This window comes from Carcharodon carcharias, chromosome 32, assembly GCF_017639515.1.
Source record: "Carcharodon carcharias isolate sCarCar2 chromosome 32, sCarCar2.pri, whole genome shotgun sequence".
In the NCBI taxonomy this organism is placed as follows: Eukaryota; Metazoa; Chordata; class Chondrichthyes; order Lamniformes; family Lamnidae; genus Carcharodon; species Carcharodon carcharias.
Genome location: NC_054498.1, coordinates 14655656 through 14676187, shown reverse-complemented (window position 1 = coordinate 14676187; position 20532 = coordinate 14655656). Strand labels below are relative to the sequence as shown.

General features: G+C 39.0%; 1 protein-coding gene across 8 annotated transcripts in view; it reads right to left on the bottom strand.

Annotated features, from left to right (window-relative positions):
• LOC121272032 (secretory carrier-associated membrane protein 5) overlaps positions 1–20532 on the bottom strand; it is a 78239-nt gene that overhangs the window by 12432 nt on the left and 45275 nt on the right. For 3 of the 8 annotated variants that reach the window (XR_005941837.1, XR_005941836.1, XR_005941835.1), the window contains exons 6-8: positions 17822–17923; positions 12553–12670; positions 2000–3329 (exon numbers count right to left, since the gene is read on the bottom strand). Coding sequence is in view for 5 of the 8 variants with exons in the window: in XM_041178411.1 (XP_041034345.1) it covers positions 6404–6601; positions 12553–12670; positions 17822–17923 (418 nt within the window). In the remaining 3 variants the exon portion in view is untranslated. Of the gene's footprint in view, positions 1–434; positions 3330–5456; positions 6602–12552; positions 12671–17821; positions 17924–20532 lie in introns of those variants that run through there. The other 5 variants (XM_041178408.1, XM_041178410.1, XM_041178409.1 and 2 more) reach the window with 3 other exon arrangements.

Genomic DNA, 20532 nt, shown 5'->3' with positions numbered 1-20532 from the left:
ATGAGCTAAATATTTGTATTCTGAAGCAAAATTTCTGCACAAAGGCTAATTAGTTGTGTAGGCCAAATTCTTCTTCAGTTTTCTGTGACATAGATGTCAGATAAATATTTTACCTTTAAAGCGTCTCCCTCCCAAATCTTTAACATTGAACTTCTAAGGATGTCAGCATTGCGTTTGGAATGCTTCCTGCGCTTTGAAATTATGCACTTAAAATTCCCTCTTTAGGATTAGTTGGCTAATTCTTCTGCTTGTAATTAGAATCAGATTATATACGCCCTGAAGAAATGCTAATTTTCACAGTTTAAAATTCAGGGATAATTTTTTTCCTCTCAAATATGTTCCATTATTTATAATTTCAGCACTGTATCCCAACTTAGCAATTCTTAATTAAGCCAACCATAGCAATTCGTACTATTAAATACTATTTTGGAGATGGGTGTATGTACCTCTATTGATGGAGTCATATTATTCTGGTGAGATGGGAATAAGAATTTGCAACACAACTTCAAAAAGGCAGAAAAAGATGAAAAAAATTGGGTTTTACCATTTTATTTTTCCAGAATGACATTGACACATTGAGATGTACTGGAATGACAGTGATATAATTTCTCAATAGGAAAAAAAGGTAGATACTCAATTTTGAAGAATTATTGTACTGTAAAAAGTGATAAAACAATACAGACAATACTTTCTATAGAGCATATGTATTAGCACAGTAGCTATTAAATAACACACATACAGTGACAATTCTTTAGCTGTTTTTGTAGAAATGCTCTTTTCTAAAGCAGTAGAGATCTGTTAACAAGTCACACTGTGCAGTTAGATTGAGTGTAATTTGGGAGCCAAACAGTGAACCTCCAAGTGATCAAAACAGCAGTGCTGTGGTTAATAGGGACATGTATTAATGTTTTTGCATAAGCTAAGGACTTAGAAGAAACATAACATAGGCCCACAAAGCTGTTTCAAATTATTATTCATAATTAAGATACTGGATATCAATACTGAATTAATGCCTCAACTGTATCACCAAATTAAACTCCAAAAGCCACCATTAGAGATACAAATTTCCATATAACCTCAGCACACAAAGTCTCAATGAAGCGTCGTTAAGATCATGTTACTTTTTATATTTACATATTTTCAAGTGCTTTTGGATGATGAAACATGGTACAGATAAATGGTCAACGTTATTCACCGGAACTGTACCCATGGCAGCTCTAATTTCTCAAAAGTGTTTCTTTTAAACATAATGGATACATTTTTCATTTTCTGTCATGATTTCCTAAGTTTATTTACTCTAACACAGCCCTCTGCCTGGGATTAACCATATTTAGAGTTCAATTTCTCAAATTGAGGTTTTAATAAATATGTATTATTTAATAAGCAGCATGAGGGACACATTCCTGGGTCCTGGCTTTCAAAATCAATTGAAATTGGTACCTTCAAAAACAGCCTTCACAATAACAAGTTTAGACTCTTTAACAATGCAATGTTCATCTTAAAAAAAAACTACTGCAATTGGACTTGAAAGCAAAAGCAAGAGCCATTAAAAATGCTCCTGGGTGAAATGAGGGGGGATTTTATCAGGCAAGTTAGTTGCTCGATCTAAACTGGTTTACCAAAAAAAAAAATTGTAAACAGCTCCACCAATGTCATCGTTCCCATTTTGTGACAGACACTGTGCTGGGACCCCTGCTACAAAAAGAAACTTTCTTGGACTCAAACTTACAATTAGGCTTGAAGAATTTAAATAGATTAAACTAACTATGAGCAAGGAAAAAAAAAGCTATTGCTGAGTTCCTGAAGGTTCACATCTGCGTAGCACTTGAAGCAGGAAACATGCAGCAAAAAAAAAGTGAATTAGATCACTGCAAATAAACAGCACCAGGCAGCTGGGCACATTAAAAATGAATTAAAAAAAATAGAGAGAACAATCGTGCGATTGCATTTCCTTAAAGGATGTTTTAAAAACACAAGAACTGTAATTGATGCTACATACCCACAATATATTGGTAGCACTATCCTGCATCAAGCTGCCAGGAGTGTCAGTTTTTATATTAAATCACCTATTAAAATGCATAGGAATGGATTAATAAAATGTCAACATAAACCTATTTCATTGTCATAGCTTCTTCATGAAACAAAAATAGTATCACAAAGCAGGACAATTGAAATCAGGGTACATTCCAACATACTTTGCGTGTAAGGAAAGAAAATAAATACTGTATCAGCACAGGGGCAACTTGCTTGACTGAATCTTCAGAGTCCAGGCCAGCAGTGAGGTATCCAATCCATTCAAATCGGATAATTGCAGCTCCATTTATTCATTCGTTTATACAGTTCTGTGGTGGGAAAATATTCAGCTAACATGCTGGTGATTTTTTTGATACCCACAGGCAATGGGTGAGGTATCTTGTCGCCAGTACAGATTCAAGAAATTTTACCTCAGTGCAGCTGGAATCAGGCAGCTTAAAGTGGTGCTGAATAAAAATATTCTTGGCTCTAGGCATCCTTCCACTATGGTGAAAAATAGTTACTATCAGCACCTAGACCAAATCCCCCCTATCATTACTTTTAAATACTAAAAAACTCAAACTAATGTGCGCTTTACAGTCAATTATAAATTCAAGTAGCAAACCCAATTATTTGATGAGAAAAACACAAAAATATTTCTTCTCTACAAGTCTGAGTTAGCCAATAGCTCCTGTTTACTTGCAAGATATTGAGGTGCCAGAAGGCGACTGTCAATTGGTCCCAGTGTTAGATAAATTGCTTCATACAAACAAATCATTTCATCCAAGCAAATACCTCATATGTGATTATAGATGCAGATTCTGTAGCAATGTAAATCCCCTATAGTTAAGGGATAACAATGAGAAAAATTGCATTAATTTTTGATTGCACAGTACAACTAGGCCTAGGGTGAAATGAAGCACCTGAACTCATTATGATGTAGATTAATGGGGGCAGTCCATATTTTTAGGCAAGGATTTCTGCATATAATCAAGCAGCAGTTAGAACAGTGTTCCAAAACTTCAACTATTTACACCAAATTTTCAAGACAATGAAACAACTCTAAAAATAATTTTACTGTGAAACATACTATGGGCTTCATAACTTGTGAAACAAATGTGTAGGAATTTCAGCTTTGTAAGCCATCAGTGTTCAGTGTTTATTCAACCATTACTCACTCTTATTGTACAATGAAAACAGCATTTCTTTTACTTAAATGTAGCTGTGCTCAAAGTGCTGCAACGTTCCTCATAAAATAATATTCTGGGTCTTGACCCCATCTTTACACAGACAGAACGTTTTCTAAGTGCTAGTATCTGCAAAATATAATCAGAACATTAGTCTAGGATCAAGAATCAAAAATTCTATCAAAAAATGTTCTAAATCTGAAATTTGGGGAATAATACGATACAAGCAGCCAGAGCAGAGGATGGTGTCTGCAAAAAAGCATCTTTTAAAAAAGATGCAAATTGACAAGTTGTGCAAAACAAGATACTGCCTTTATCATGGAGAGCATTACTTCTGTAGTCGCCAGGAAAAAAAAGGTCAAAACAGCTTCAAGTATGTGTGCAACCCAAAACACCAGAGACATACCATCTAGAACACATGCAGACAATTTGTACAACTTATACCAAGCCCGCACTACCACCACAGCCACAGTTTGAATGTACACCTTAAATACTCTTATGTACACCTCATATACTCAATCTTAATTCACACGATAATTTTAGCGTAGTTTCTTCTTATCTTAGATTATATTTAACATTTATACAAAATTAATTCACTTAATGCCTCTTCCCAAATATGAATGTTTTAGATTTGAACATTACAGCAGCTTTGCAAAGAAATTACGCTTCACAATACTGATCAAGGTTAATCAGGAAATTTGTAAGAATTGGTAAATACATTGGAATAAGTGTTTTGTTCTTAAATCAACTACAAGCCAATTTTTTTTCCAGATTTTACTATTGTGTTGTACAAATACAAGGACAGGCAGGTAACTTTATAGATTTAACCAGAGACCCTGCAATTTGCAATAGATTCTCCAGAACAGATAATAGGAACTTAGAGGTTTTCCTCTTATTTGGTTTGAAGGAACAACATTAACTTGTCACACCTCTGCATTTGATTCCATGAGCAAGTGTCATAAATGCCATATGTTCGCTTGCTCTTCATGTTTAGTTTTGCATCCCTGAACCTACCTATCTACGTTTCTGTCTCCTGCATTGATTAATGGCTTTGCAGACTTCAATGATCTTGAATTATTAAAGATAAATCACGGATGACAAAACACATTTCCACATAGCAAAAGATTTTGCAATTAAACTGAAGTCTCAAATGGAAACTAAACTGATGATTTTCCATCTAGAACACGTAGAATACAGCAATGTAGATGCAAGAAAAAAAGTTATGCTTATTGCTTGTAGTTATATATTCAAGTCCAGGTCTAGTGGCCCTATATTTAATGTGTATTAGCTCCCTGGCCATCTTTTGCCCCATCGTATTAGTGGCTCTCCGAGGGACTCTATTTTAGAGGAGCTACATGAGGGAAAAGACAAGGACGTGGAATGGAAGGCAAGGAAAAGAGGCCAGTAAAAACGCTAAGGATAGGAAACAGTAATATTACTGGTATACTTCCTAACATTTCAGTATTATGTTGGGCATTGCTACTTCCTCTTTTCTCCTTTGGGAATCAAAGGCTTGGACACCTTTTACAGCCTGGATACTTCAGTGTGCTCCAAGCTAGAAAAAATATGAATGCTTTAAAATGAAACAAACCAAGAACATAACCAGAACAAATTAAATGATAAAAAGCAATACAGTAACTAGTTTGAAAAGCTAATCTCCTTGTAACTAACAATTAGTGTTCCAGGCTTCAAATGCAAGGTAAAGCATGACTACATTGCAAAGACGTAGTTCATTCAAATGCGAACCAAATTCCAGAGAAGTTTAACAAGTGTTTAAAAAGAAGTATATGATAGTGCTTGCAATTGAAACATGATACAAGAGCACAAACTAAGAATCCAGTATTAGCAGTGCATATATAATCGAAGTCTATTAAACAAGCAGATCCATTCCTTAAATAAAAACTCCAAAATAAATCTCACTTCAGTAAGTGCACGGGCAAGAAAACAATCTGGAACATGAGCAATTCAAACTAATTTTTCCTATGTATTATCTGGGTTCTTAGCTCAATAAATACTTTGGGTGTATTGAAGCTACCAAGACAGAATGGTTACAAATTATAAAATGCAAAATACTGTGAATGCCAGAAATCTGGAACAAAATTAACAGAAAATGCTGGAAAAACTCAGCAGGTCTGGCAGCATCTGTGGAGAGAGGAACAGATTTAACACTTCGAATTTGTATGCTCTGAAGAAGGGTCATACGGACTTGAAATGGTAACTGTTTCTCTCTCCACAGATGCTGCTAGGCCTGCTGAGTTTTTCCAGCATTTTCTGTTCTGGTTACAAATTACGTTGTCCATTCCACATATAAACTGACCTTAAAATGAATTCTGTATAACTCTAGTCTACAATAATCAGTACCAGAAATTGCTTTTGAAAGTTTAGAAGATTTGCCCATTGAAGGTTGGAGGGCAAGGAGCATGTCTTTAAAATGCATGTTCGTGAAATAATCTATGGTGAGCTCAAAACTGAAAGACCATGATGTTCTTTTCTTTAGAAGTCATGATCCTTGTGGGTACATGATTGATCACTGTACAGTTACAAGTTCTGATAAATGAAACTAGCCAAATGATTCTGGGGTCATTTGTTATTTAGTGCCATTACATTATCTCTACAAACTGGATAATACAATAAGCGCCTCACAGAATAGCCTTGCGGGTACTCACAACGTTGCTCTAAAATACATCAAAACTAACAATCAATACTGGGAGTGCATTGCAATACATGGGCAGGAAATTCTTCTGTACCCATCCAAAAAATACCTGATTATTCCTAGCATTATGGTCAACATCAGTGTTATTAGACTACCAGATATTACTGTGTGTGTGTGTGTGTGTGTGTGTGTGTGTGTGTGTGTGTGTGTGTGTGTGTGTGTGTGAGAGAGTGAGAGAGTGTGCACGCGCGCGGGGGGGGGTGATTTGTTTTTTCTTTTTGCTCAAGTTGAAAGTGACCTATATCATCACAAATATTTTCAATATCAATGACACCACATCTTTTAAAAAGGTATTCGCACATTGTTCTACAGCCACCACGGTTTCAGTTTTGAAGAGTACACCACAAATATTAGCCGCTTTCGAAGGACAGAGCTCTTACTCTCTGAACAATACGTACAGAAAGAAAACACAACATTTTTGCATGTCCCAACCGACTGTGAACCAGGGGAGGCTCCCTGTAAACTGGTGAGGTGCGCTAATGCAGGGGGCTCACATCTGGTTGTTGTACGCGTAGTTGGGAGTGTCCGAATACTCAGTGTATTGCGGGCTTTGCACGGTCCCCTGCACTGCGCCTACAGCAGCTTGCTGGGCTGCCTGCTGCACATGTGGGTTCTTCCACGCGCCCGTAGTCCATTCTTCCTGCGCCTTGCTCATGCTTCCACCACTGCCGCGGTAGTAGTTATGAACCTGGGATTAGAAATGATAAATTATGGAATCTAATTTTTCAAAAGAAAAATAAGACACTTCAGAAAAACAGATGCAAAATTTAATGGAACTTGCAGCACTTTTTAAAAAAAAAATTCTTTGATGGGATGTGGGTATCACTGACAAGGCCAGCATTTGTTGCCCAACCCTATTTGCCCATTAACAGAGTGGCTTGCAGCCATTTCAGAGGGCACTTAAGAGTCAACCACATTTCTGTGGATCTGGAGTTATGTGTAGACCAGACCAGACCAGACAAGTACAGCAGATTTCCTTCCCTAAAGGACATTAGTGAACCAGATGAATTTTTACAACAATTGACAATACTTGTGGTTATCAATAGACCTTTAATGACAGACGTTTTATTGAATTCAAATTCCACCATCTGCTTCCCCAGAGTTTTACCCTTGGTCTCTGGATTACTAATCCAGTAGCAATATCACTATGTCACCACATTGCCTCCGTTCAGAACAACACGTCGGTACTGGTGTTTACGCTTCACATAAACTTCCTCTATCCTTCATCTAACCTCATCAAAATAATCCGTCTATTTCTTTTCCCCTCATGTTTTATCTACCTTCCCCTTTGCCTCAACTACTCCATGTTATTTATAGCGACTTCCACGTTATAGCCACACACTTCTGTTTCTTCCAAATTCCTTATTGGTTTTATTAAGAATCATCTTTTTATTTATGACCGCTAGTTTTGGATTCTCCGCAAAAAGTGAGAGATAGAAATAATGCTGGGGAAAGGGACAGAAACGCACTGCTAAAATGAATAGCTCCGACTGCATTACTGATCAGCTCACTTCAGCTGAGGAGTACATTCAAATGGCAGCAAAACTTTTGGCTTCAATACACTGCCACTCAAAGATGAACTGAAGCTGATTTACAGCACAGTGGTGCTAATCCTTGATTGGTTCTAAAAGGGCTTTCTTTCACTGACTAAAAATCAAAGGTCAACAGAAGAAAAATGCCTTTGATTTTTAGTCAATGCGGTTCCTTTTAATAAAAAAACAGGTTATCACCTCCAAAAGCGGAGCTGAGGGGGAAAAAAATAATTATAGATTTTTTTTTAAAAAGAGAAACCATGAAATGAACAAATTAAGTTAGAGTTGTAAGAAATGGATAGCTTTTAAGTTGAAATAGTAAAACAGGATAGAAGAATATCAAGAAGACAGATCAGAAAGACCGACATAGTGGCTAGAAATACTTGCTGCAAATGTGTCATTATTTTAAAAAATGTGTTCTAGTAATATACAGCCAACATCTGGATAATTTTAATGCATATTTATTCTGCTTCACAGGGTGCCAATATTTCTCTGGACCTGCCGACTGTGTAACATATAACACAGTAGCTTGCAAAAGCATGACTAATATTTGCACTAGGTTTTGCTATGTATTAGGGAGAGCTTATTACTTCTAAATACAGGTACACAATATGACCAAAATTCAATTTACTGTCCAAACTGATGCTGCGTTTATTTTACACAGAGCTCATTTTACGGTTACTTTTACTGCTGATAACCCACTGCAGCAAAATTCAAATAAATCAATATCGACTCTTTATACGGTATTCAGGAAAGTCAAAACAGCCAAGCAAACCAAGACTAAAGGAATATGGAGAACGATAGTAGCCATCTTAGCTTATACTTTTTGTGCACTTGCCAACTGAGCAGAGCAACAGTATATGTTGTAGGCATAGATAAGCAAATCAGCCTAAAGTGGCTACACAAGTGCCGGCTAATGACCATCAACAACGAGAGAACCTAACCATCTCCCCATGACATTCAATGGCATTACCATCACTGAGCCTCACTATCAACACCCTGGGGGAGGTTGGGGGGGGGGGGGTGATTTGTTTTTTCTTTTTGCTCAAGTTGAAAGTGACCTATATCATCACAAATATTTTCAATATCAATGACACCACATCTTTTAAAAAGGTATTCGCACATTGTTCTACAGCCACCTCGGAGAGCCACTAATACGATGGGGCAAAAGATGGTCAGGGAGCTAATACACATTAAATATAGGGCCGCTAGACCTGGACTTGAATATATAACTACAAGCAATAAGCATAACTTTTAGGGTGGATAAATGTAGGGAGAGCAAAGGCTATCACTTGAGGATCAGATTTGTCAAACATATAAATCCTATAAATTTTCAACAAATCCTAAATATGCCTCGACAAGACCAAGTTCATGGGAATTATTTTTGGCTTCCGTATTGCACTCTCCACACTATTAATCGAATTGGTCAATCTGCAGAATAACACCCCATGAAGGCCAAAATTCTTGATAAGATAATTGGTAAAACAATTAGATCGAAACAAATGCAGACAGCTCAACAATATTAAACCATTACATCCGTATCTTTAATTATAATGAAGGCTTCTTATGATGTAAACTTCAATGGATTTGGATACATCAGCATCTCAAAGGATTTAAGCACAATAAACAAGGAACCATTTATATCAAAACACACCATGGCTCATTAACTACTAGAAACCAGCATGATAATTCTGGTGTCAAAAAGCCACAGACAGAACCCAGAACAAGCAGCTTTACATTATGTGGACTTTACACTGAAAATTAATTACAGGACATGGCATTTGTTTATACTGGCAATGTACACTAATAGTATCTTAATTGAATCCAAAAACGTGGCAGCTGCACTCATTAGGAGTTTTGCAGTGTACAGTTATTCTAACACTGTCATTAATCAAACACACACTGAACAGATTCAGAATGCAGAAATTATAAGTCCCTGACAAAATGAAGCTACTGTTAATGTTTTTTTTCTTTTCACTATGAAGTACAAAAGATCAACACCCTCACCCTCTTATCAGTTAAAATGAGCACGTGGCAAAGTCTGAATTGGTTCTTTCCCTTGAAGTTAACATTCAAATTAGGATTCGGGAAGACGGTCATACACTGCACTCTCCTGTTTTTACCTAAACCCAATGCTTGACAGAACCCAGCTCTCTGTCAAGGCAATTGAAAACACACAAGCAGCCTATAGGGCCAACAAAAAAAATATATACCTCTGATGCCGTCAAGATTATAGGAGCACTCTGCTTTACATCAGGGTATGCCGTCAACTGCCGTTCTTCAATTCTCAGCTTTAATGTTCAAATGGGCTGCTTAACTCAGATCAGGTTGACTCATGGATTTAATTAGCAGATGTTTTCTTTGATCAAGGGGTTCTGGCTTATTCCATTATAAATAACACTGATTCAATTAACTAACAAATCCAGTCCCTGGGTCCACGCAAGGCTTTTTTTGAATCTCAATAGACTGTTTCTTTTTTGTGGGTATGCAGATCATAGGTTTTCTAGATTAATGGGAATTTCAGTATACATTTGATTTATCATCACAGACTCCTAAATTAAATAGGTAAACTGCAGGAGATATTGTTTGATTTGAAACAGGAAATAAAATATGCAGCTTGCCAAACGTGCACATTTTGAAGCCTACAAAAAACAAAGAGTATTGCTTTCAAAAGCTGTTGAGAAAACTTGAGGTTGTGCGTTAACCGACTGAACCTGTTCAAACAACGTACTTGCTAAAAGTCACAACTAACAGAATTCAGCTGAATGCGATTAAGCAGTTCATGTGTCTGGTTGTCTCTACTGATGAATAATCAACCAAAAGATTAACAGCTATACATTGAAAATATGTGTGTTCTTCCGATAACTGCTTTTTGAGACACCTAATCAGTATAATATAATAATGCAGACCAAACTCAAATCAACCAGCTCCCACCCGACCCCCATTTTAGGGCAGGAGTCTTGGAATACATCTCTGCAAAAACAAAATATAGAAAAGGATGCGCAGACTAGGGGAACAGCAGTTGGACAATTGTGAAAGACGATAAGCAAAATATTTTAAATGAACATGGTTTTAAGATAAATGGTTTTAAGATATTTTACTATTTCTTTACATGAATACATTTGATTACATAGATTACTGAGTGGGTGCAATTGGACTAGAAGATTTACTACTAGAGCCGAATTAACATTCCCAGATATAGTCAATAATCCTGCATGCTTCAGCGATCGTCATTTCAGCTTTGCATGTTAATCCAGATGCTTCATACTGTCACATTCACTAATTTTTCCAAGCCAGTTCCCTGACAAACTTGCTATTTAAAACAAAATTTAAAAACAGATGCCACTCCCAAAACAACTCCACTTTCCTATCATTATCTTATCGACTAAGCCACAAGCAACTTAACTTTTGGAAAATGCCTCTAAAATCCACAATTATGCTTGTGCTCAACTGAGCAGCCTCTCATAAATTATCCACTTTCTCAGCTCATTCAAAAATGTGTGTCCATAGCCTATTCTGCAACTAATTCCATCACTCCAACCAGTGCTTGCCTGCAGTGGCTTCTGGTTTCCCCAGTGCCTCAAATTAAAGTACTCATCCTCATGTTTAATTCCCTTCATAGCCCCTCCCATCCCCATCTCAAACATTCTCCAACCTACAACCCTCATCTCACCACAGCGTAATTGTGACCAACAGTGACTAGAGAAAAATCCCCCTCCTGTCCTACATATTTGTGTGCACCCATCTTTACCCCATTCACCTTTTCCTTGTGTTGCATCTTCTATTCATGAGTGGGATACAAAAAAAATAGCTTGACACCACAAAAACATGGACCATGGAATGACCCTCACTGGGTAAATTTGTGCAATATGGGACCTTGCAATAAAAGATAAGGCCCAAAATCAAAATACCCTCCCTGTCTAGACTAGAGCCAATTCATCGTCAGGGTCTACTAAAGCATTTCCCAATGCAAATCTTAAAACCTTAGGAAGAGAAAAGAAATATTGGACCATCAGTACATCATTTTTACTTGCATGGCCTGTAGTGGGGCAGAATTTCCTACAGTTAACGCTCTGTTGCTTTCTCTTACGTAGAGGATTACAGAAGGAAAGAGGAACAGAGTGTGAAGAAAGCAAGAAAAACAAATAAAAGAACAGGAGATCAAGAAAGGCCTATTCAATCCTATCAACACCTGGGAAAGTGGATAACAGAACTGAGGAACATTAAAAGACAATAAAACACAGATAATCAAACACCAATATTCTCTTGGGCTGGCTGACAGCATCCAACTATCAGCATTCTAACATGGTCCTTTCCAACTGGGATTGTGCTTACCTGGTTGATCCAGGAGTAGGATTGCATGGTGCCCATTGGTTTGCATCAAGTGTTTCATGCTCCATGAGCACTACATGGTTAGCATAACTGTGCCTGCACTTTTCGTTTGACTTGAATAAACCACTCTGGTGGTACCCTCCTCATGGGAGAAACTTGTCAGCTTGTGGCATTGGGGAACCTTAATATGTTATTAGTTCAAACAAAATAGACAAAAAAAAGGAGAATGCTCAAATTTTAACTTAATCTACGAAGGTCCTCTAACATTTCCCCCTAATGACCCTATCTCCCTCTTTTTAGGTGCTATTTTTACCTGCATTTGGGGTTATATCTTTTTCTCTCTAACGATTCTCAGTTGATTCAGCTGAAGTTCCGACTGTCTGAAATAACCGGATGGAGCTTTCATGGAAATTCCGATAACACAGAGCCCTAAGGCAAACGGACATGTTGGAACAAACTGTCTTGCTCTGAAGTTTATACTAAAATTCAAAATGTTGCTCCCAGTGAAGCAACAACTGGAGAACTCCCACAACTATTAAACAGCGTGGAGGCAGGATCTGAACATTTGTATTAAAAATTAAATGAGAATATGGCGCTGGTGGAGAAGTACTCCCAAATCAGGGAAACCAAAGTGATTCATAATAGTTTCTGGGCTGTGCAAACAACACACTTTTGAAAAAGTTCGAATTCATTAAAACGTACTCCTTTGTCTGTGAACACTTAGCTTTGAGCAACAGCAGGTGTCTAGGCTCCAGTCCAATCAAACGAGCTTTACCTTAGTCAGAGCGATGAAAGATAGTACAGATACTGCTGTGAACATCACAGTTGGGATCAGCATCACAACCGCTGAGCCAACGTTTGTCCCAAAGAAGGTAATTGTAGCTATCCAGCCACTGTTGGGAGAAAATGATACGTATATTAGTCTCAGCCACAGTGCACCAATAATTTTATTTTAATAACTCTCACGTATACATTAAATTGATGCAAATTTTATACACCTGCTGTATGCTAACTTTGTAATAATATTGACTCCATCTTAACTTCACTGGATGTGAAGCACTTTCAGACGTCCCATGGGCACAATAAGATGTTACATAAATGCAAGTTCTTTCTGCCTCGAGCATTTGTCACAATCCTTTGAGCTATTATTATTAATAAAACAGTTTTGTTGACTTCCCAATGTCTTCCATAATAAGTTAGTTTACAAGCTTTGGGGGGTGGATTTCCTGCAACACAACTGCATGATTTTGGGGTAAGCAGATCTGGAATATGGGCTGGGCCCTCATTCTGCCGGCTCCTGAAATCCACCACAACTTCTGGGATTTCCGTGTCAGAAGTGATGGTGGGTGTTGCCTGTCTTAACCCCTCCCTTCAGCTAATGTATTACATTTGATGTTGATCAGGGGAACAGGTCATCCAATGTAATTCCGATTATTGAAGCCTTAGCAAAGTCCAACATTAGGTCTACCCATGTGTTTTGGCAATCAGCAGGCAAGTGCATTCTTGGCATCTACCATTACCATTTGGTGATCAGCATCTACCATTACCAAGACAGTGGGAATGAGAGCAGGTTTACAAAATCACCTTGCCTTGTGCTATCATTGGCGGAAGTTGTTTTTCCTCTCCAGCCAGAGCTGCCATTACGTCACAGCGGGTGTGACAGCCATTTCCCTTCCCCCACAGCACCGGCGAGTGGGGCAGCAGTAATACTGGTAGCCCAATGACACAAAAATCCAGATTCCTGCCCGGTTAGGAAATTCCATGTAAAATACAATATAAGTCTTAACAGGAACATGCCTTGGCATCCAAAACCTTTCCTTTATTAAATTATTCCCACTCACAAAGTATTGCGCGGCTTATGTGTGCTCTGCTCAAAGGCAGGTTCTTGGCTTATTGTTTGCTGATGCTTCATCTTGAGCCGTTTCCTTGGCTGTTTCCATCAGTGATGGTTTGCTGTCTCAGGGGCAGAGTGAGGAGGCAAGCCCCAAGTCTACCTCAGCAAGAATGGAAATTGAACTTGAACTAGTGATGATGTCATCCTGAACCACTAGCTAGCCACCTAGCCAACTGAACTCCCAGCCCACAATTGCGCAGTTAATGAAAAATAAATTAGTGCTCACGAAGATGTTAATAATCAAAAGTTAGTTTTTAAAAAAAATTACAATAGAGGTTAGCATCAATGATTTAATTCACAGTACAGGTCCTGTCCAGAAAAAGAAGGTTTTAGTTAGCATTTCTCACACAAAAGGGATAAATGTTTTCCAGTAAGTTATATCTTATCCCAATCTTTAGTCAACATTGACTCACTTACCCCTTCAGCCGTCTTGTTGCAATGTGGTCAATGCTCATTTACCACATCAATCTTTCCTGGCAAATAAAGGACACCCAACTTGCCTGTTGTTTAGCAAAACCCCCATTGAATCCTCCACTGTCTCAAAATTGATTAGTATTTGTTAATTGATAAGATGAGTCCCAACAAAAAAATCCATACCGGAACCATCCTTCTTCTAGGGCTGGGACACTTTGAAAGATGTCTGGCACTTATGCACTATGACGGTGTCTACAGTTATTAGGCTATTAAAACTCATTAAATGTTTGTTGACAAGAAAATGGAGTGTGCTGGAGACCCAGTGAATAGTGTATAGATAGCTACTCGTGGGACAAAAGGAAAATGGAAAGAACAATTTATTACACAAAATTTGCCGATCAATAGGCAATTAACAGGTCGCAGGCTTTTTGCTCAAAGCAAAAATTAAAGGTGAAATGCATTTTCCATTGAACTGAAATATAAATTTTTGCTAGGTCAGATAGGGATGGGATCAAGCATACTCTATTCACACTGCAGAGACTTATAAAACCAGTCCAATACACAAACCTTTTGTTCTTAAAGCAGCCCCAGTAATAGTATAGAGGCTATATGATCAATATAAGGACAAAACAAAAACCAATTTCTCAGAGAAACATCACACTGGTACTGGGGGCCAGGGGTGGTGGGTGGGAAGGGAGAAAAAGGGATGTGGACCTCCTACACAGCATTTAATAAATTTTGATCTCAACCTGCAGCAGTGAATACGCTAATATGAAACAATATAATAGACCAATGTCAGAAGTTAAGGTTCTTTCACTAGTTGCCATCTCATACGTTCTGAAAAATTGGATATAGCAATTGTAAAACAGAGTATGATGCATTTAAATTAATTATGGTACCTGTCATCACTTTGGGGCTAAACCTTCAAATGAGGCATGATACAGATGATGAACGGATGGTTGATTCTTATTCGTTTTGCAAGTAGTAACATTGGCGTAACAGTAAAAATAGTGTGCTACGAAACCCATCTTAATCTGATTAAAGCTGGAAAAATCGCTTTTCAATGGGCAAACCCCAAATCAATAACTAATGTTGATAATGCTCTCTGAAAGGCATGTGTAACCCCAAACGAGTCCTGTGATGTCAAATTAATATGAGAAAATAGTAAACAAAATATGACAAAGTGAATATTTCATAAAATGTTTTTACTGAGACAGCTATGTAATCACCCCATTTTAACAAATCTACCAAGGTTTCATACATCAGAACACGATTAGCTTGTGTTATTTTGTTCATTGGCCATTTTCCAAGTAATAGGTCCTAACAGTACTTGCTTAGAGACAACTGGGAAAAAACACCATGACCATTCTAATATTAATATTGGAATGCTCATTTCCAGCATTGTTAACCGAGGCCCACAACTATTCAGCTTATTGCTCCAGAATACAAACTCCCACTGTCACATTAATACAAACCCACTAAATCTCTTTTTATTTTAAAAGTGAGTCAGATTCCAATTATGAGTTATGATGCTTTTTATAAGTTTCTTTTGATATAAATTAAATTTAGTGAAGCCTAAGCATTATTGAATTCCTTCAGAAGGTATAAATCAAACCAGCCAAATTAAATTGCAATGGATATTAATATTTATATTTGTTTAATTATTAAAATATTGTTCAGCCAAGCATTTCAGTGGGTTTTTATTAGGTCCAAGATATGAAATATGGAGTCCAATGTTCCAGAAAGATGCTCCACAGTTAAGGAAACTGGAATGTTAAGCTGATCACGAGTCACAAAAAGTTAGCCATCCTTTATCAGCCCACTCATAGGCTTGAATTTTTCCCGCGTCGGGCGGGCTTGGTTGGAGCGATTGCGGAGCCGACTGCCACCTGCAATCGGCTCCGCACTGCCATTTTACACGGGCGGGCCAATTAAGGCCCACGCAGCGTAATACGCGAGCAGTCGTGCTCAGTGCTACCTGCGTGGGTGGGGGTGGGGGGGGGGGGGGGGGGGGGGGGGGGGGGAGAAGGAGGGAGAGTCGGGGCCAGCGCTCTTTCAGCAGGCGCACGGGGCCTCAGGGAGATTGAAGCGCTTTTGAAAATAATAAATAAAATCAATACAAATTGAATGAAACATGTTCCATCACGCGACTGCGTCACACGAGATGGGGCATGTTTTATTTTTCAGGAAAACTCTTTATTCAATTCATAAAAGCTTTAGGAAACCTCATCCCAATCGTGGATGAGTTTTCCTAAAAAAACGTAAAGGCCTTTTCGCCTGCCCGCCAACCGTAAGGCTGGACGGGCAGCGTTAACTTGACATTAATTCATTCTCTGGCGCGCCCGCTGAATGAAACAATGCGATGACATCGGGGCGCACACCCGACATCATCGTGCGTCATTTTATGCGCCAGCGTATCGGGCCTGCCCCGGCACACCGAATGAAAAATCCTGGCCATAGTGGTGGGTGTATAGGAGCGGCCGTCAGACATGTATGATCTTAAGGACAGTTCTGGACCTGACAGCACTTGCAAGAAAGATGAAAATCACTGGGTCGTCACATCCAGTGGGTTCTAATCATTAATCTGGCACCAGTGCCTACACTACTTTGTATGAACTGAATAGGCATTTGCTAACTTAAGCAATGTCAAGTTTCCTGGCTCACAATGGCAGCAATATTTTAAGCACAATAGGGTCAGCTTACCAGTGATGTGGCGAACAGCTTTGTCGCATTGACTCAAACTTTAAAGGTTCCAAATTTGAGAACAAGGTTGGCTCATCAGCAGCTAAACGATGTTCACTGCAGACTGTTCTGGTTATCATTAGTGAAGCTGGGCTTCTGCAAACTGCTGTCTCCAAGGTACACCTAGGAACTTTGGATTATAGTCAACATTGGACCGCTTTATAAATAAAACAGCTGTTGTTCATGATCACGGAGAATGAGATGAAGGGCACCACAGCTTTCTGAAATGTCCTTTGCATGAAAGGAGCACTTCCTGATTAAATAAATTCCAACCCTGTGAACTGAGAAATTTAAAACCTACTCTTCTTGATATTGCAAATGTTAATGCATGACCCAGCCCTATGTCAGCAACCCACCATCTCTGACTTCATAACGAGAATTTATATGGGACCATTGATAACCATAATCTATGCTAAAAGGGTTAGAAGAGGAATGGGAGGAGGCTCATGTGGGGCATAAACATCAATGTGGAGCACAAAGATCAGCATGAACCACTTGGCTGAATGGCCTGTTTCCATACTATAAAGTCTATGGAATGTAGTGAAATATCCCAAGATAATTAACAAACAAGGTCAGGTGGACATAAAAGTAAAGCACAAGACAAAAGAGATGAGCATAGGTGTAGTGAAAGAAGGAGATTTTAAAAGGAGGCTTCTGAAGTTTCAGGAGAGGTGCAACAAGGAAGCAAGGGTCTGAAGGAGAATTCGAAAATATGGGAACAAAATGATGAAGGTGCACAGTAAACAAGAATTACTAAATCAGTGTCCTCTATTATATTATTTTCAGTGATAGCCAACGAAGATTCCAACTTCTGAAACTTTGTAGCCCAGCTAATAATGGAGTAGTCTCTGGTTACCTAACTGTAAACAGGTCCCCTTGATTAATCTGCTTCTCATATAAAATACGTTTAACGGAGTGGCAGAAAATTCCAACAATATTCAAGTCTTCAGCACTTTACACACTACAATTGGTACAAGAAGAAACAGATTCTTACCAGACTCCCCAGCCAGGGATTCCCACTGCTTGAATAATGCTGATTACCAGCTGGGCCATGAACGTGAAGAAGAATGCCATAAAATTGAATGAACTATCTGACCTAAAGGTGCAAGCATAGGACAGAAGACATTTTCAGTTGACAACCATTTAGTGGCTCTAGCAGCTTTATGGCAAAATGTCCTGCTCATGCCTAGCTATACATTGGTCTCCAATGATATAAAATACCTGGATCAAGAAGGTCAATTTAGTATTCACTTGAAGTACCAGCTTAAAAAGTGAAAAACATAATCAAAACCTCTAAAATCCTGCAGCTGCAGTCATTGAGAAGGGTGAAAAAGCGGAACCAGAACACGGGCAATTTTAAAGGCAACTCAAAGGAAAGCTGCATATAAACCAGATTATTAAATCTTGGCTGCCGTGTTCGACTAAATTCGACTGTCCCTTAATCTTGTAACATAATTGGTTAAATGACTAAAATGAAAGAAGCTAATGAAGCTCCGACATGACTGGTAAACTAATGCCGATTTTGCCAGCCTATACATAAAGGTTGTACATTCAAGATCCGCACGCTACAGAACATGACAGCCTCACATATGACAAGGTCTTATGCTTATGTTTCATGTGGCACTCGGTAACAAAATGCTCTTTATCTTCTGCATTAAAAATGACCTACCTGGGAGGAAGCAAAAGTTAATAAAAGTCAATTTAGGTCAAAAAGGCAAAAGTGTTTATATCTCAAGTTTTAAATTAAAATTGGTATATGTAAAATTAACCGTCAAATCAACGCAGCCAACAGCAACTCCAGTGGATTTAGATGAAGAACTTTGTGTAGCTTGACTTTGAAGAGAGGGAGGGTGGAGTGGAGAACAGAAATAAAGAAAGGCAAGGGTTAGTCCCACTCAGCAGGGTTATGGAGTGGAACTGATCAAATCGGTATCACAGCTGGGAGAGGAATTGCGACAGCAGTACTAATGGAAATCAAGCAAAGGTCATAGTTTTGGAAATATTGCCTGGACAGTCCTTCTTCTGAACAAACTAAAATTGGTTTGGGATGTTCATGCTTTGTCATACTGATCCCATTTGTTTTCTGCACTGAAGGGCCTGCACTCAATGACATTTTGGCATGAGAACCAGTGTACCATCAATGACAATTCTGGTGTACCTCAAACATAATTTCGAGTAAAGAAATAATCCCATTGCGTGACCCAAGATAAGAAAAATGTGATTCCAATGATATGGAATTGCGTCCTCAGTCAAATAAAAATGGAAACAGAAAGCACAGAGCAATAGAATTAGACATGAATCTGAAGCCCCACTCACATGGAGGTTTCAATAATCAGTACAGAAAATTACAGTGAAAAGTAATTTAGTCAGCCCAGCACTGTAATAATTTTCTACTCGCTGCATTCACCTTTTATGAGCTGCTTTCAAAATGCCATTCGAAATCCTCATAAGTCTTTTGTTTCCCCCTAAATGAAACTCTATTGCTTGCATTTTAATGGAAGTCTGCACTGCTCAGTATAGACTGATGTACTTTGTATGGAGTTACCAATGGATTGGTCCTTTGCATCCACAGTTCACCATCAATCGCAGTGCACTCCATGTAATATTCAGATCGTTCCATTGTGCTACCTCTGTGACATCAGTGCTTATAGCTCCAGATATCTGGTCAGCAGCCCCAGTGGAACCTCCCCTTAGTGCCATTATCTGCAGAATTATAGGATCTTATAGCACAAGGTAGAACCAAAAGTCCATTACTTCGGTGCCAGCTTGCTGGAAGAGCTATTCATAGGCACATTCCCCTGCTCTTTCCCCATTTTGCCTTGTTCAAACATTGGCCCAGAACTTCCATGGTGAGGCAATCGCCATCGGATTGCCACTCTGCTCCCTTTTACTTACCTAGGTTGGGAGCTGCACATTTCTCACCCGATCTTCCGTCTTGGGCCTGGTGGGAAATGTGCAGTGTAGCAGCTCCGGAATGCAGCCGCTGAAAGACAGCAGCATCGGGGAAAGTGAAGCCACATCCCATTTTTATGGCACTTGCTGCTGTATGGCAGTCAGTTTAAAGGTCCAAGCCACTTTGACAGGACAGAAGGTAAGTGGGTGAGGGGTGTGTCGGGAGTGGGGTCAGAGGGTATTCAGGGGTGTGGGGGGGGGGGTCAGAAGGGTAGTCGGGGGAGGGGTGGGGAGGGAGTCGGGGAGGTGGAGGTATGGTGGTCCAGAGGTGTGGGAGACCGGGAACGGGTCTATGCCATAATTACCCAGGAGTTAGAAGAGGTTTGAATTCTTCTAACTTTTCCTGGGTAACTATTTGGCTGAGAGAGAGTGTGAGAGCTCGAGAGCGAGATGGAACCATCCAAAGTCTCCAATTTAAACTGGGGTTTTGGCTGGTTCCAGGTGCAGGTCAATTGCCAACGGAAGTTTAAACTTCCCGGGCAGTTCCTGTGCAGTCCTTGCATGGGGGTCTCCCTGCACAACTGCTGGGGTTACCTCCGGAGTATGACATCTGGACCATTGATTCACTTCTTTTCCAAGAGACATAATTTTGGATGTCATTATTTCTGATAAGGCATCCTATGTCCTTACAGCTCTGTAAAAATTACATTTTCCAAGCCTTTCCCTTTGTTTTCTCTCCTTTAATGGAAACCTATAAGTCAGTGCAAAAAGCTTTGCCCCAATTTACCTCATCAAACTGCCCTCATCTAGGAA